This window comes from Phyllostomus hastatus, unplaced genomic scaffold (genome assembly GCF_019186645.2).
Source record: "Phyllostomus hastatus isolate PE091 unplaced genomic scaffold, TTU_PhHast_1.1 phas_contig_196, whole genome shotgun sequence".
NCBI lineage: Eukaryota > Metazoa > Chordata > Mammalia > Chiroptera > Phyllostomidae > Phyllostomus > Phyllostomus hastatus.
In genome coordinates this window covers 24,969,952-24,984,859 of record NW_025333709.1, presented here as the reverse complement: position 1 = coordinate 24,984,859, position 14,908 = coordinate 24,969,952, and the positions used below count along the sequence as shown (strand labels likewise).

The window sequence follows — 14,908 nt, the reverse complement described above, 5'->3', positions numbered from 1 at the left end:
AATGGGTCATACATTTTTTACTTTGCTCAGATATTTCTAAATGGCCCTTTAAAGAGTTTTGCCACTTTTGCTTCCACCAGAAAGGTTTAATAACTCCTATTTCCAGTTTCCTATTTCCTATTTTCTTAAGTTTTAAGAGAGGTTAGTTCTTTATACGTTTATTGGGCAGTTGTGTTTCTCTTGGGACTTGTACCTGTCCTTTGCCTATTTTCCTATGGGCTTACTCACACTTTTCTTAATATTTCAAGGAGTTTTTTCCATGCAAAGGAAATTAGCACTTTTGTGTCATTTTTGGTGGTTTTTTTCCTATTTGTTTTTTTGTCTTCTCCATGTTTATAGCCATTTTTCGCCCTAAACAGAAGGTTTAAATTTTTATATGGTGAAATGTACTGGTTTTTTCCTTATTGGCTTCTGAATTGTGTGTTTTTAATGAGAAAAAGCATTGGGAACTTTAAATAGATAATAGATAAGTAGATAGATAGGTAAGTATATAGATAAACTTAAGCCTAGAATGGAAAAAAAAAAATCTCAAATGTTTGTGAGAAAAGGACCCTAAGCAGGAATTCAAATTTTAGTCAAAAGTGGTATAACTAACTATAAACAAACAAAAATTTGGACATTATCTGTCAAAATTTATTTAACATTTTAAAACATCTTTTGGAAGGGTTTTCAATGATATGCTTATTTCCTTATATGTATGCTTTGTTATTTGGGGTTTTAATTTCTCAAATGATCCCTCTTTTCAGATTTCAAATTATAACCCATTTCCTGCACCATTGCTGACGTCCAGTGATCCATGTCAGAAGTACTTCCAGGTCAGATACACTTTCACATGTTTCCATGCAGAGAAGCAGTTGCATATTAAAACTAATGAATATATGTGATAGATGATTGTTTTGATGTTCAACTTATGATTTGCTAAAATAACATGTTGTTAATTTTCATTGTTCACTAATGTAATGGAAAAATTGAATCTTTAAAATAAGATAGAAGAATCAATAGGACTTAATTGTATTCACGTAATAATTGCATGACTCTACTAATACAATGTGGGAATATTTTAGTTGACTTTAATGGGAAATAAAACTGTCAAATTTTGCCATCGAGCATTGCCCATGATAGCCTGTGAACTGTTACATACAAGCAAAGGAGGTGGTGGTGTGAGTCTCTGTGAGCGGCATCCTGCCCACCATGGGGTTTGCCTAGAACAGACCCCCCAAGTCAGTATTCTCCGTGGATACAATGCCGAGTAATTCCAGGCCCTAGGAAAAATCACCTTAATTTCATTGTACATTCCTTTCTTAGTGATGTGTTGGATGCTGGTCTTTACACAGGATGGTGTGGGATTTAACTCTTAGCCTCATGGTAATATAATAAGGGGAACGTGATGGCAGTAACATCTGGAATTAAACACACGATAGGCCTGCGAGTGGCAGGCACATCTGGGCGGATTCCGTGTTTGTTAGGTCACACACCACTCAGAAAATTCTGAGTTTTGAAAGAAATGGATTTTAATCGTGGACTAGTAGATATTAATTTCCCTAAATTTTAAATTAAACTCAGTAAGTACGCCCAACCTTTTTTTTTTGCTTTACATAACACTGCATGTTTCACTTCAACAGAGAATTAAAATAAAACCATAAAATAAACACTAAGTGCAGTAGAAGTATAGGAATACATAGGAATATCCTTTTTATAAAAGTCAGCCAAAACTGGTATGACAAACCTAAATTCAAAGAGGAAAATTAGGAACTTAGGTGAGTCTTAGAGGATGTCTAATTCATGCTGGGAAAATCCGGGGCGGGGGCTTTCTTGGTAAATACATATTTGAGTAGGTATGTTAATTTTGGAAAATCAAGGCAAATATGTATGTCCTTTTAAAAATACATTTTAAGTATTGAGAATAAATCTCTTTAGGAATTCTTTAGCATTAGAAAATTTTTTTATTACATTGCAAGATAGACTCAGTATGGAAACATTCTAGGAACAAAGCTGGCAAATATATGAAATGATGTGCTTTGTTCTAAACAGAGGTGAATTAATCAAATGGCTTGTAGAAATTTCTTCTGGCCATTATATTTTGTTATGCTGATATAGTCATTCTTTCTGTTGGCACTCAAATTGCATTATTCCGTAGTAGTTATATAAAAAAATAATGCAACTGTTATCCAGCATGATTTTTTTAATAAAGAGCTACTACTATTGTGCATTGGTATAGGATGTAACACATTTTGCCAAGAAAGTGGTATTCTTATTTCAGTGGATATATTCCAGCCATTTTTATTTGAAAATAGAAATGGCAGCTAGTAAGAAGTGTCTGGACCAATACATGAGATCAGGTATGCCCAAATCCCACTTTCCAACTTTCAGGAGCTGTGACTCAGAGCGCCTTTTAAAAAACAAACATACCAGAATCAGTACCACTATCTGCCTGAAAAATTCTTGTTGAACTTGCAAGATTCAACCTAAGAGTCTCTTCTGAATAGGTCGTAGCTATGACTTAGTCAAGTGATTAGCCACTTTTAAGGCTTCTTTCATTGTTTCTTTCTTTTTTTATCTTTTGGAATTGACTCGAGGCCAGCTTATTCAAGAAAACCTGTATCATTTCATTATAGCTTACGTACCTTTTTTCACCTAAACCAGTATTCCCAGGTTTGATCATTACTAGAATCATCAGAGTTGTCCATAAAAATCCAGAGCTGTTAAAAAAATACATTCATATTCAGAAGACACTGAGGCTCTTTTAAATGATGAACGCAGCGTAGAAATGGAGCAGAGAAAATATCCTTGGGGATATGCTTATCATATCCCAAGGTGACTGACTTTTTATTTGAATACGCATATTCTGATTTGTGTTTCCAAATAATCAGCCACCACATCTACCACATTTTCTCGCACCTGGAGTGACTCTCTTCCTTGTCAACTGGTGGACTCCTACCTATCTTTCAGGACCTAGCTCAGCATTTTTTTTTTGTGGTGTTGTTTTGCTTTTTGTGGGAGAGCCTTCCCTGAACCTCTCTCCTCATCCCAAATACCTTCTTATAAGCCCCTACTTTAGCTTTTGGGGGTTTGTTTAGTAAGTTATCCTTCTCAATGCCCTGTGTGAGTTTCTTAAAAGAAAGCAATTGCTACATCTTTCCTGAAGCACCTCAGTTGCACTTGGAATGTTGAACAGAGGAAGCCCTGAGGCAATTAAGTTGACTGGAGAATAGGAAACTCTTGGGTGGTTAGAGCTAGCTCTTGAAATCCGCCCCTGTATCTAAAGAGGCTGGGGAAGTTGCTTTCCTGGTTTAGAAACTTCCAAGGTACTAAACCTGTGACCTCTCCTACCCGATGGCCCAAGCTGCTTCCTAATAACCTTTGCATCTTTTGTTCATCAAGAAGTTCTTATCATTTTTGTCACATTGAGGGTTTACTTTCATGAGTAATTTCAGGAAACCAGCTTTATTTTGCCTCTCCTCCCTAAAAGAAAAAAAAAAGTTGAGTTTATTTCATTTCCTTAATACTTTGAGGTCTAGTTCAAAAGGCAGCATTCCTCAGGGTAGACGTTTTGCTGTTAACTCCTCAGTGGAAATAAAATGGTATAGCAGAAAAATAAAAATGAAGAAAGTGTGAAGTCTCATTTAAGAGCGGGGCAAACACTGGGCTTCCCTAGGCCCATTTGTCAGTTTCCAATTTTATAAGCATGTCACAGGAGCAGAAGAAGAGCAGCAGGTTATTGAAGAGAGGAATTTCCTGTCATTACTGACAGCTTTTCCCCCCTTGACAGGGGACTAGCGGTCTCAGGAAGAGAAGGGAGCAGGTTTAACTACAGGCTCCAGCCCGGGGCTGTGTTACGATGTCATCTGAGTCACAGGCTCACAGCTCAGTGCTGGGATCTTTGTGACTCTGGGATTGAGGAAAGCTTGGTTAGCCATGAAATTAAAGTGACCCTGGCCTTCCTAATTTTGTTTAGGCTTCGTAAGATAAAACAAGAAGAAAACACAAAACTCTGTATGTTAACTAAGACTCCTTTAGTTGCTCAAAGGAGAAAAACATTTTTAAGTGGTTTAAGCCAAAAAAAAAATTATTGGTTTTCAGGGACTCCAAAAATGTCATTGCAGCTTGCTCACTTTCTCTGTCTCCTGACTGTACTTCCCCATTTGTTAGGTTCTTTCTTATGCGAGACGCAGGTTGTCTTTTTGTGGTGACTCCTTGAAGCTTCTGTCTCCTAGTTCAAGGAGAAGAGAGAGGAGAGTACTCCTCTTCTGGTCATTCTGGCAAAAGTCTTAGGAGTTCCTCTCCGTGGGTCGCATGCTTTTCCTTGGGCCACTCACCACAGTGGTGGGGATTTGCTGCTCTGATTGGCCGGGCCTGGGCCACGTGCTTCATGAAGTTAGGGGGAGAGTCATCTCTGCCCGAAACATAGGGACTGAATCCCTAATCCGTGAGAGAAGGTACTTCTGTTTTGTCAGTTTTGTTCACTGCTGTATCCTCAGCAGTGAGAACTGTATCTACTGCATGGTAGTACACACAAAAAATATCTGTTGAATGAGCACGGAGGAAGGCTGATTCCTCAAGGGAAATTTTGGGGCTTTGACCTAAAAAGGGAGAACTACATGGCAGGCTATAACAGATATTTCTTCACCGTGTAGGAGTTCTTGTCACACTCCTAACTCTAAACGTATACCCAGCTCTGGAATAGGAATCGATTCTCTTGAATTGATGATGGGTCTTCATAGGTAACACTCAAAACAGCATGATGAATAGATGTGGAGGTGAGGGCAAAACCAGGGGCCCTCTGCACCTTACAGAAGTCCAGGAGCAGAGCCACACCTCTGGGGAAGTCGGCCCGCGGGGTTACACCTAGCACCTCAATTACACCCCTCTCGGAGACGCTGTCTTTCCTTCTCCCTCCCGTTGCACAGTCCGCCTCTTCGTTTGTTGATCGTTTCCTTTGCTGAGCAAAACCTTTTTAGTTTGATTGTGTCCCACTTGTTTACTTTGTTTTTGTTGCCTTTGCTTTTGGTGTCAAATCCAAAAAAAAAATCATTGCTAGGATGTGTTAAGAACCTGACCTGCTATGTTTTCCTCAAGGAGTTTGATGGATTCAGATTTTACTTTCAAGTCTTTAATCCATTTTGAGTTAGTTTTTGTGTATAGTGTAAGAGAGAGCTCCAATTTAATTTTTTTTTTTTTGCTTGTGGCTGTCCGTTTTTCCCAACACCGTTTATTGAAGAGGCTGCCCTTTCCCCAACGTGTGTTCTTGGCTCTTCTGTGATAAATTAATTGACTGTATATGCACGGGTTTATTTCTGTGCCTGGTATTCTATTCCATTGATCTATGTGTCTATTTTTATGCCGACAAAGTTCAAAAATTTTTTTAAATGTCACTAACCCTGTGTTTTTTTCCTTGTGACTATTTCTAAACTTTGTCCATTTCCTCCGATTTCCCAAGATCGCTTACCCTCGGGGGAAGACTTTATCTTCATGAGAAAACTGTGGCTATCAGTTTTACTTTTCCTTGGTTTCGTGTCACGGTGGTGACAGACATGGCTGTGCCCATCCCTACTCCCCCACCTCTGTCTTAGAAGAAGTGCCCCTGGTCCTGGGTGGGGCCGGCAGTTCCACAGCTGCTGTGGTCCCCTCTCCTCTCGTCACCTGGACTCTTCCTTCGTGGCCAGTCCCGCTTTTGTGCTTCTGCTTTCCCCTCCAACTCGGAATCTGCACATCTGGTGTCCTTGGTCACTCAGATGGGGAGAGTCCTGGACCGAGCTTGAGCCTGTCCCTCGGACCCTGAGTCCTGTGCGCTTATGTTCAGGGCACTGCCTCTCACTTGCGGCGGCCTTTCTCCCTCGGCTGCGGTCTCTCCAGGATTTCGCCAACCTCCGTCTGCTTCATGACCCCTTTGAGCTGAAATGACTGTCTAGCTGATATATTAATTCTTGGGGGCAACTGTAACTTTGTAATTTTGCCTTGGGAGCCTTAGTTCTAGACCCGAACCTTCATTTTGCTTTCAGATCATACTGTCACTTAACATCTGAGACACACTCTAATTGCGTTCAGGCCTTGATCTATAAAAACAGCAGATACAGCGCTGTCTTGTATAGACGGTCCTGTTGGCCTAGCCTAACCATCCCCCTGTGTCTTCCTACAAGCCCAGGGGTGACAGAGGAAGGGCATAGGAAGGACAATGGGACCCAAACGGCTGATGAGAACATGGCTAAAACCTTCTATCTGTCACATCCAGGATAGGAAAGCTACTTCAATATTAAATCACCTAGAAATGTGGATGGTGTTCTTTCTGAAAATGTTTATGGTTATAAACAAAGTAAATACAAATTTCTCCCTAATAACATTGTTAGAATGTTGGACCTGCCATGATAAAGTAGCCTCATGGAGATTTTTTGCCATGCCTTTAAAAAGCCACTAGATTTCTAGCTTTTTCATAATAACGTCACTCTAACTCCCCGAGAGTCTAAGTATCGTTTTCCCTTGTGCCTGTTATGAATGTGTCCCAGGAGAACTCCATGTGGGTTCAAGGTGGGCTCTTCTCGTCACAAACACTACACTTGAGTAAGGCTGAATTGTAAATGGAAGCGTGTGTTTTCCATAAAATGGTAGGAGTAGCCAAAACACTATTAAAATTTTTAATTTCGTCTCCGAGTATTGTTTGGAAGGGAGAACTACACTAGATCCTCTGTTCCTGTAAAACGAAGCCCAAGTACTAAAGTGGGCTGCTGGGTAAGCAGGATTTTTTTTTTAAAGCTTTTATTTAATTTTGGAGAGGGGGAAGGGAGAGAGAAAGAGGGAGAGAAACATCCACTGGTTGCCTCCTGTATGCCCCCAACTGGGACCTGGCCCGCAACGCAGGCATGTGCCCTGACTGGGAATTTAACTGGTGACCCTTTGGTTTGTAGGACGATGCCTAACCCACTGAGTCACACCAGCCAGGGCAAGGGGGAATTCCTATAAATAATAATCCTGAAGTATGGGGCCCAAGCTCTAACCACTTTGGATTACAGCGCTTAACTGTCTCTGTGGGCTGCATGGCCATTCCGTTATAAAATGGACACTCCCTGGACTGTCCAGAGATGCCTAGTTTCCTAGAAGCTCACAGACTCTAGGATGAGTGGGGGATCCTTTTCTAAACTAGCCCATCCTGCGCATTTGATGATAGAAAGAGATACCTCTAAGCTCCTATGTGGAACATTCTTGCTTTCCTCCTGGGTGGAGGTCCCCGTGCTGCCTGCGGGAGGATGAGGGAGTTGTCGCAGTGCAATTTTAGGAATGTTAGGAGCTGTTCTTTGGCTCACCCGCTGCCGGTGTAGAACTCACCGAGCTCTCTGCAGAGGGCAAAGGATCAGATAAGAAAAAAGTCATTCCTCACAGGCCAAGCAGTATGAAACCTCAGGAATTCTCGTTGATGAATCTCATTCCCTTTTAGTTTGAGAAACCGTTCTTTCTTCCTAGCAAGAGACACATGGAATAAATCACGGATAGTGTGAACAATTTTTGAGATAAATGCAACTGTCAGATAGTTCCCTACGAGTTCTACAAGGGCACATGGTGACTGCAAACAGCTGAGTCTGTATTTTAATTCAGTGGAATGCATTCAGAACTCCTCTGGGGCTCTGACATGTCTCTAGTCATGGGCTCAATGCTACATTATTAGTAATAATAGTGTCTGTGTGTGCGCATGCGCGCGTGCTCTTGAGCAATTAAAGCATTTCTCCAAAATTTCTCCTTGCACAAACCCTAAGCCCAAGTCAGAAATGTTTACAAAGACATTAGCAAAACAGTCTAATGGGGGTGTGATTTTTCTAGGCATTCAGAACACAATTTCTAGACACAGTTGAGAAAAATTACCTTGGATGTATGGTGCATCATTGAACAGTGACCTTTCAAGTTAATTCAGAAAGCTGCAGCCCAGAGGGATTTTCGGGCAACTTTTTCATCAGGGAAGAGCAGAATAGAAACGTGGCAAATGTTTAGAAAGGAAATAATTTTCAAAGCTGTGGAAAATGAAGCTACCAGAAGAGAATGCATTTTTTTCAGATTCAAAAGAGAGATACTTTTTAAGTAAAAGTTGGAGCCTCAGAGGTTTTAGCTTTTCTATAAATTGGCTTTTGGATATTCACATTAAGCCTTTATTTGCTCCTATTTAATATAGAAGCAAGTGGTGGAAATTAAGAGGAAAATGGGTTCTGTATGTAACATGTGTAACAGAAGCGTTAATTCTCGCAAACGTCTGTTTAAAAATGTTTGCTCGCTCTGTGCGCCGAGTGGTTTGACCATGTCAGGCGTCTGACGGCCCGTTTCCTCTTTTGCCAGCCGACTCAGGTGCAGACACTGTGGCGGTGTTTATGGCCAGCAGCGGAACCACGGATGTCACGAATCGGAACAGCCCGGCCACCCCACCAAATACCCTCAACCTCCGTTCCTCCCACAATGAACTGCTGAACGCTGAAATCAAGCACACAGAGGCCAAGAACAGCACACCCCCCAAATGCAGGAAGAAATACGCACTAACTAACATCCAGGCAGCCATGGGCCTCTCGGACCCAGCAGCGCAGCCCCTGCTGGGGAACGGCTCCGCCAACATCAAGCTGGTGAAGAACGGGGAGAACCAGCTCCGGAAGGCTGCGGAGCAGGGCCAGCAGGACCCCAACAAAAATGTCAGTCCCCCTGCGGTCATCAACATAACTTCTGAGAAGTTAGAAGGTAAAGAGCCCCACCCACAGGATTCCTCGGGCTGTGAAATTTTACCCTGCCAGCCCCGGCGAACCAAGAGCTTCCTAAATTACTATGCAGACCTGGAAACCTCAGCCAGGGAACTAGAGCAGGACTCGAGTGGCCAGCACGGGGTTGCGGGGGAGAAGGCCCTGCCGGGCCAGGGCCAGGCCTCCACCATCATTGGGAATGGTGAGGTGCCGCTGCAGAAACCAAACCAACCCCAGTTCAGCCCCGAAGACGGCCAGGTAGCCACAGTGTCGTCCAGCCCGGAGACCAAGAAGGATCATCCTAAAACAGGGGCCAAGACGGACTGTGCACTGCACCGGATCCAGAACCTGGCGCCCAGCGACGAGGAGTCCAGCTGGACCACACTGTCCCACGACAGCGCCTCACCCAGCTCCCCGGACGAGACAGGTACCCCTGGGAAAGGTGTCATAAGGTGGCACTTTCTTTTGGTGTTTTCCATTATTGATGGAGTTAATCTCTAGACTGACCCCCCAAAAACCATTTGTAGCAGAGAAGAACATGATCTTTGGGGGTAAAATTGGGCAATTTGTGTGGAAAATATTGTTAGATCGTTTAACAGTTTCATTTTGGTTCCTACGTAAGTTGTTTTTTTTCTGGGAAGCATTTTTGTAAAAGAAATAGATTCTTGATGGTGAGTACAGTAAAACATCATCTATTTGGCAACGATATTGCCAGTATATAGGTGAACTATTTTGGTGTACTGTCAAGAAGTATTGGGTTTTGTTAAGCAAAATAATAAAAGAAATACAGTTGCTGTGGTCAGGATGTAACTGATGATGTGATTCAGAGAACCAGCTATTTTAAAGTTCTCAGCAGAACGTATGTATGATTAAGCTAATGAAAGGTTAAAGGTCTGTTTATGAAAGACATTTCCCTTTGACCTTCACTGGGGAACATTGTACTAGCTTTGTTCAAGTGATATTTGAAAATGAGAAAGTGGTGTTTCTTCTAAAATATATTCAGAAGTTTAGGATTTTCGCTAGTCTGATTGACTTCTCTCTATGTCTATAACGTCTTTGGATTTGTCAGAGGAGTCAAAATTGTGACAGGAAAGAACAGGGTCCTCATAGTTAGGTACTTTTTTACCCTGTTTCTCATAGCCCCACATTATACCAGTCATAAAGGTAAAAGACGTGGAGAGCACTGCTGTTTCTGACTTCGGAGTAAACGAGCAGTCTCAAGGGCTTATTTCTGTAACATAATCTCTCAACTGCCCTAGTGGGTCCTGGGGCTCTGTGAGTGTGATACAAATAGAACTACCAGGGAAGGAAATAACGTTTTCCCAACTTACAAAGCTGAGAAACTACAAGGACTACAGACAAGGAAAAGGGATGGGCAAAGTTAAAAAAGAAAAGAAAAGAAATGTTTTTGAAATGTCCTTTAAAATCGCAGTACTTGAAATGATGGATTTCATCAGCCCGCTGTAGCAGGGTATGGCAGTAGGGAGGTCACACTGAGTCAATTTCATCTTGTAAATGTCTAGACCTGCACATTACTGGAATCATAATTATGTTTTGTAATGTGACTGAGTTCATGGCTCTATTACTTTTTACCCATTGAAAGAATCCTTATCCTATAGCTGATGGACACCATTACCTGTTAGTGTCTGAATCTACATAAATAACTTGAGTCCCTTCCAAACGCTGCCTCCTGTTTTCACACATCCCCCGCCCACCCCATCCTGCTCTTCCAGACGGGGCGCTTTCTGTTGTAGGTAAATTTTAAATTCTACTGAAAGTTATTTAATAAACAGTAGAGTCTCCCCTGCTCCTCACTCCAGCCCCTTTTCCCAGTGATGACCACCTTTTTTCTTACTTCCTTTCAGAAACATTTTATGCATGTATCCACATTTATAATAAATTTTAAAATTTACCCAAATTTTATCATGATGATATTTTTAAAGAGTCCTTACTTTTTAAAGATATACTAATATACTACTTTATCTAATAGTATAGTATATAACATAAAATAGTATTATACATATAACATTTATAACATAATATAATATAAACTAATATAAATAATATTGAGTATGGACTTTTCTCCAAAATAATTGTGGTGGCGATTTAAAAAAGGGAACAAAATTGCCCATAAACTAATCATTGTTAAAGGTGGGTACATTAGGGTTCATTACGCTGCTCCATCAAATTTTGTGTTTAAAAATTTTCACAATAAACCATTTTCTCACTGCTAAAATTTAGATTATTTTCATCCGTAGCCCCCTCGCTTATTGCCTGCTGGGGTCCGCGAGGGCCTGTGGGGCGTCGGTATCAAAGCCGAACGCGAACGCGCAGCCCACCCCATCCCCGCAGCTGCACGGGACACCGTCCTGTCTGTCAGTCCCTCCCTCCGGGTCTCTCTGCTCACTGCTCCTTCGCTCCCAGTCCTCACGGCCCTTTCTGTCGCTTCTCCACGGAACTTGTTCCAGTGCTTGACACGTGATGTGAACGGGATTAGAATTTTCTGACATGTTGAGAGGATATGTCCATTTTCATCTCTTAGTATTGAGACCTTTGAATTTTAAAGTAGGGGTGGCAGTATGGGGAGGGCCCTTAGTGGGTGGGTAAGAACAGACATTTTGAATCAAGTAAATATGGTGGAAAGAATATATTGTTGCTGTGACTCTAAAGGAGCGAGATTGGGTTTTTAAAAAAACATACTAGAGGTCAGACGTGGGCTGTCCTTCGGAACGGCCCCTCTGGGGTCTCTGTACCCATTGCAGCATGCTGCAGTGTCTCAAAATATTGACATGAATGATATTTGGGAATTCTTTTAGAATTTCCTGAGAGCCAGTTGTGAACTCGTACCTTACGTTCACACTTCAGAGTTTCAGGTAGTGACCACTGTCTAAATTAGCAACTAAAATAAAACAAGCGACCATTCAGATTGTTATTCCTTTTAGTTTCATCTTTCCAGTGAAGCATAACATCAGTATTTACAATGATCACAATCAGTTTAAACATCATATGTTTCACTTCTAATAGCAGAATTAGTGTTTATCTTATATTTACACACACACACACACACACACAGGGTCCAGCAGAAGTAATGCCTGCTTGAGTGTGGTTGGTAGGGTAGTCACATGGGTGTAATAATTATAGTTTTAATTTGAACAGTTCACTTAAAATGCTGTATGATGTGCTTGAGTGTGGCGGTGTTATGTTACAGAATTACAAGCTTCTGATTTTGTACTAAAAGAGGGGTGTTATTCACAGTGGACCCCGTATTTTATGTACTACACCCCTGTTTTTATAGAATAAACACTAACACTAACTGTTGGAAGAAAAGGAAAAATGAAAGCAAACATTTTGTAAGATATTAGCCTGCAGCATGATCAGTTCATATTTAAAAAGTATATATATTTGCTTATTCACTGTGTTTTAAGCAAACACACATTACCATGGTGTGTGCTTCCTGACTAAACCATCATGACACAGTTATCTTTGGAGTCTAGGCTATGCTGTGGGGCTCCTGGAAGAAGAGAACAGACTCATTTCTACTTTAGGGCATCCTTCCCCAGTTAGAGTGCAGTCTCTGAAATAAACCGTGCGGACTGACTCAAAGGTTCAGCACTTTCTACTTCCCTTTCTTTCGGATTTGCCCCCTCCAGCGTCTTAGCACCTTTTTTTGCACAATCCTGCGTGCGCGGTATGTTGCTGCTCTTTCCCTCCTAAGTAGTCAGTGCTTTGAGAAAACAGAGGTGATTCTAAAAAAGGGAAGCATCTATGAAGTTACTGTGTTTCGTAGGAGTTTCCAAAAGTTCAAAAGAATGCCTTCTCTAAAGGAAAGGGTTGGTCCTTGAAAGTGAGGACTTTCAATCCGTCAGAGTCTGGCCAGAGGTCCCGGCCCCTCGGGGGCCCCAGGTAAGCACAGTGGCTCGGATAAGCACAGATCGATCAGATGGTGAGTAGTCTCTCTGAGTCTCCTGGTGTGTTACGTTTGCTTCATGAACACTTTTGAGAGACACATGTTGGTGATCTCTGGGTACAGGTTTCAGAACCTTGTTGGTTTAATTGGGGGCTTAACAAAATTGAAGATACAGAGTTTGAAACTGGGTGCATCTTGTGGAATAGCCATTTTCAAATGAGCTTCATTGCTAAGCATAATGTACAAAGGATATGTACATTATGCATATATATTACATTATACATTATAATATACATTACATTATATGTACATTATGGCAGGATATACACAGAGAAAACCAAACGTGCATGGTATGGCAGGGGGTCTGATGCTTGACTGACTTACTGTTGAGAGCATGGACTCCAGAGTCGGCTTCCTGAGTTCAAATCCCAGTTCTGTTTCATACAGACAGCTCACAGAGCTTCTCATCTGTAAAAGGGGGGTGACAGTAGGGTTTTGGCATAGACCTATTGTGAGGGTTAAGTGAGAGCATCTTCAAAGAGCTTTCAGAACAGTGCCTTGGCATATAGCAAGAGCTTGGTAAATATGAGTGCTTATTATTATTAGTGATCATCATCAGTACAAAAGTGGGATATAAAAATTTATTTCTCTCTTCGTAGTGAATCACCTATATTTTGCACACGGATGTTAGTTAGGACTTTCTGTACCCTAAAAGCCAAGATTGATTTGTTTCATCTGTTTATTGTCAGGTCCTGAAACACAGTGGGTGAACGTAGTGAATAAGTAATGATCAATTGAATAAAAATGGAGGCCATTTACATATTTCCAATGGCCCTGATGTGTCGAGTACATCATTTGATGTTTTGTCTGAATCAGTGTCTGATTTTGATATTGGGTACATATTTTGTAATGTAATTGATGACGTTTCCTTGTAATAGGTGGGACTGAACAACCAATTACTGAGGAAGGCATAATGAAATTCTGCAGGCCTACTATGTGGCAGATCTTGTTCATGGTACTTTCTCATACTCCAGTGGCCATGCTGGGACATGAACCAAGGTATACAGATCTTAGTATCTTGTCTTTTTGTACTGTACCATTGTCTTGAGATGTAGGCATGTGGTCCCCAGAGGCTGAATACATCAGGCTTTAACTACGTCAACTGGATGTGTATGGTAGTTATCTTGAGACTCTGAAAAATGGAAATTATATTTTAGAGGATCTTTCCATTCCTATAAGCACTTGAGATTTAACTCAGATTTTGTCATCTCCTCTGGGAAATCTTTCTAGACTCTGAGCTGTTGCAAGTCCTTTCTCTGTACCCCAGTGAAATGTTTCCAAGTCCCTGTTATCATACTTCTCTCAGCAGTTCTTAATGTTTCCGTGTAGACATGGAGCTCCATGAAAGCAGGAGCCAAGTCTTCACCATGTGTGGGTGTGAGCCTTTTCCTACATAGCACATAATAAGAGTCTCGTAAATGGTATTTGTTTGCCGGTTTGATGGATGGGGCCGGATGACGAACATGCATGTTCTTTGAGGTCTGCTACATCAGTATACCTATGAAAATAGAAAAAGTAAGCACAGCTTGTATAAAATAATTGTTTAGAGCCCCTGGATAGGGAACTTCTTATTTATATTCTAAGCTCTTGGGAGGGACGAAGAATTGGGGTTGTTCAGTCTATCACAAGCATTCTTTGTATTGGAGTTCATAGGTCTGCAAGTCAGAAAGGCCAGTGCCAAGGAAAGGGGCTATTTAGGCTTCACTTGCCTTCAAAAGTTGCTTTGCATTGCAAATTGATCCCTGTTGCTCCAGAGTTTGAATCCTCTGTGGTCATAAATTGATTGGTTTCCACTCCCAAGGCAAGCAGAGTGGAAGTCTTGCAAGCTGGATGCTTGGGGAGGGTGGGAGCTGAGGCACAGACCTTGTCCGTCACCGCCATCGGCAGCACTTCCTGTTTCTGGCCTCAGCTCTGGCGTGAGAGTGTGAGAGCTTTGGATGAGTTGATATCATTAATGCATTTAGGAACTTCTTCTCAGTGTTCATTTTATGTGACATTGCTTTCGTAATTTCAACCATAAATGGTTTTTAAATTGGTTCTTAAAAGCTCCCAATCCCTTTAAAAAGAAAAAAGAAAATTCCAGGATATAGGAAAGGCTCAGTTTTTAGCTAGTTCGTCCTGCTGAAATAATTTTAATCTTTTAAACACCCGTTAATGGTTCACTGGCCTTCCTCTCTTGTCTTCTCAGTTGAGAGTTCCATGAAGTGACGGGCGAAATTCAAGAAGATGGATCTGAGAT

General features: G+C 41.5%; 1 protein-coding gene across 12 annotated transcripts in view; it reads left to right on the top strand.

The window, feature by feature from the left end:
• APBB2 (amyloid beta precursor protein binding family B member 2) overlaps nt 1-14,908 on the top strand; it is a 323,568-nt gene that overhangs the window by 142,999 nt on the left and 165,661 nt on the right. For all 12 annotated transcript variants that reach the window (XM_045834008.1, XM_045834009.1, XM_045834006.1 and 9 more), the window contains 2 exons: nt 747-815; nt 8,314-9,129. In XM_045834008.1, the coding sequence (XP_045689964.1) occupies nt 797-815; nt 8,314-9,129 (835 nt within the window). In that variant the 5' untranslated portion in view covers nt 747-796. The remainder of the gene's footprint in view (nt 1-746; nt 816-8,313; nt 9,130-14,908) is intronic.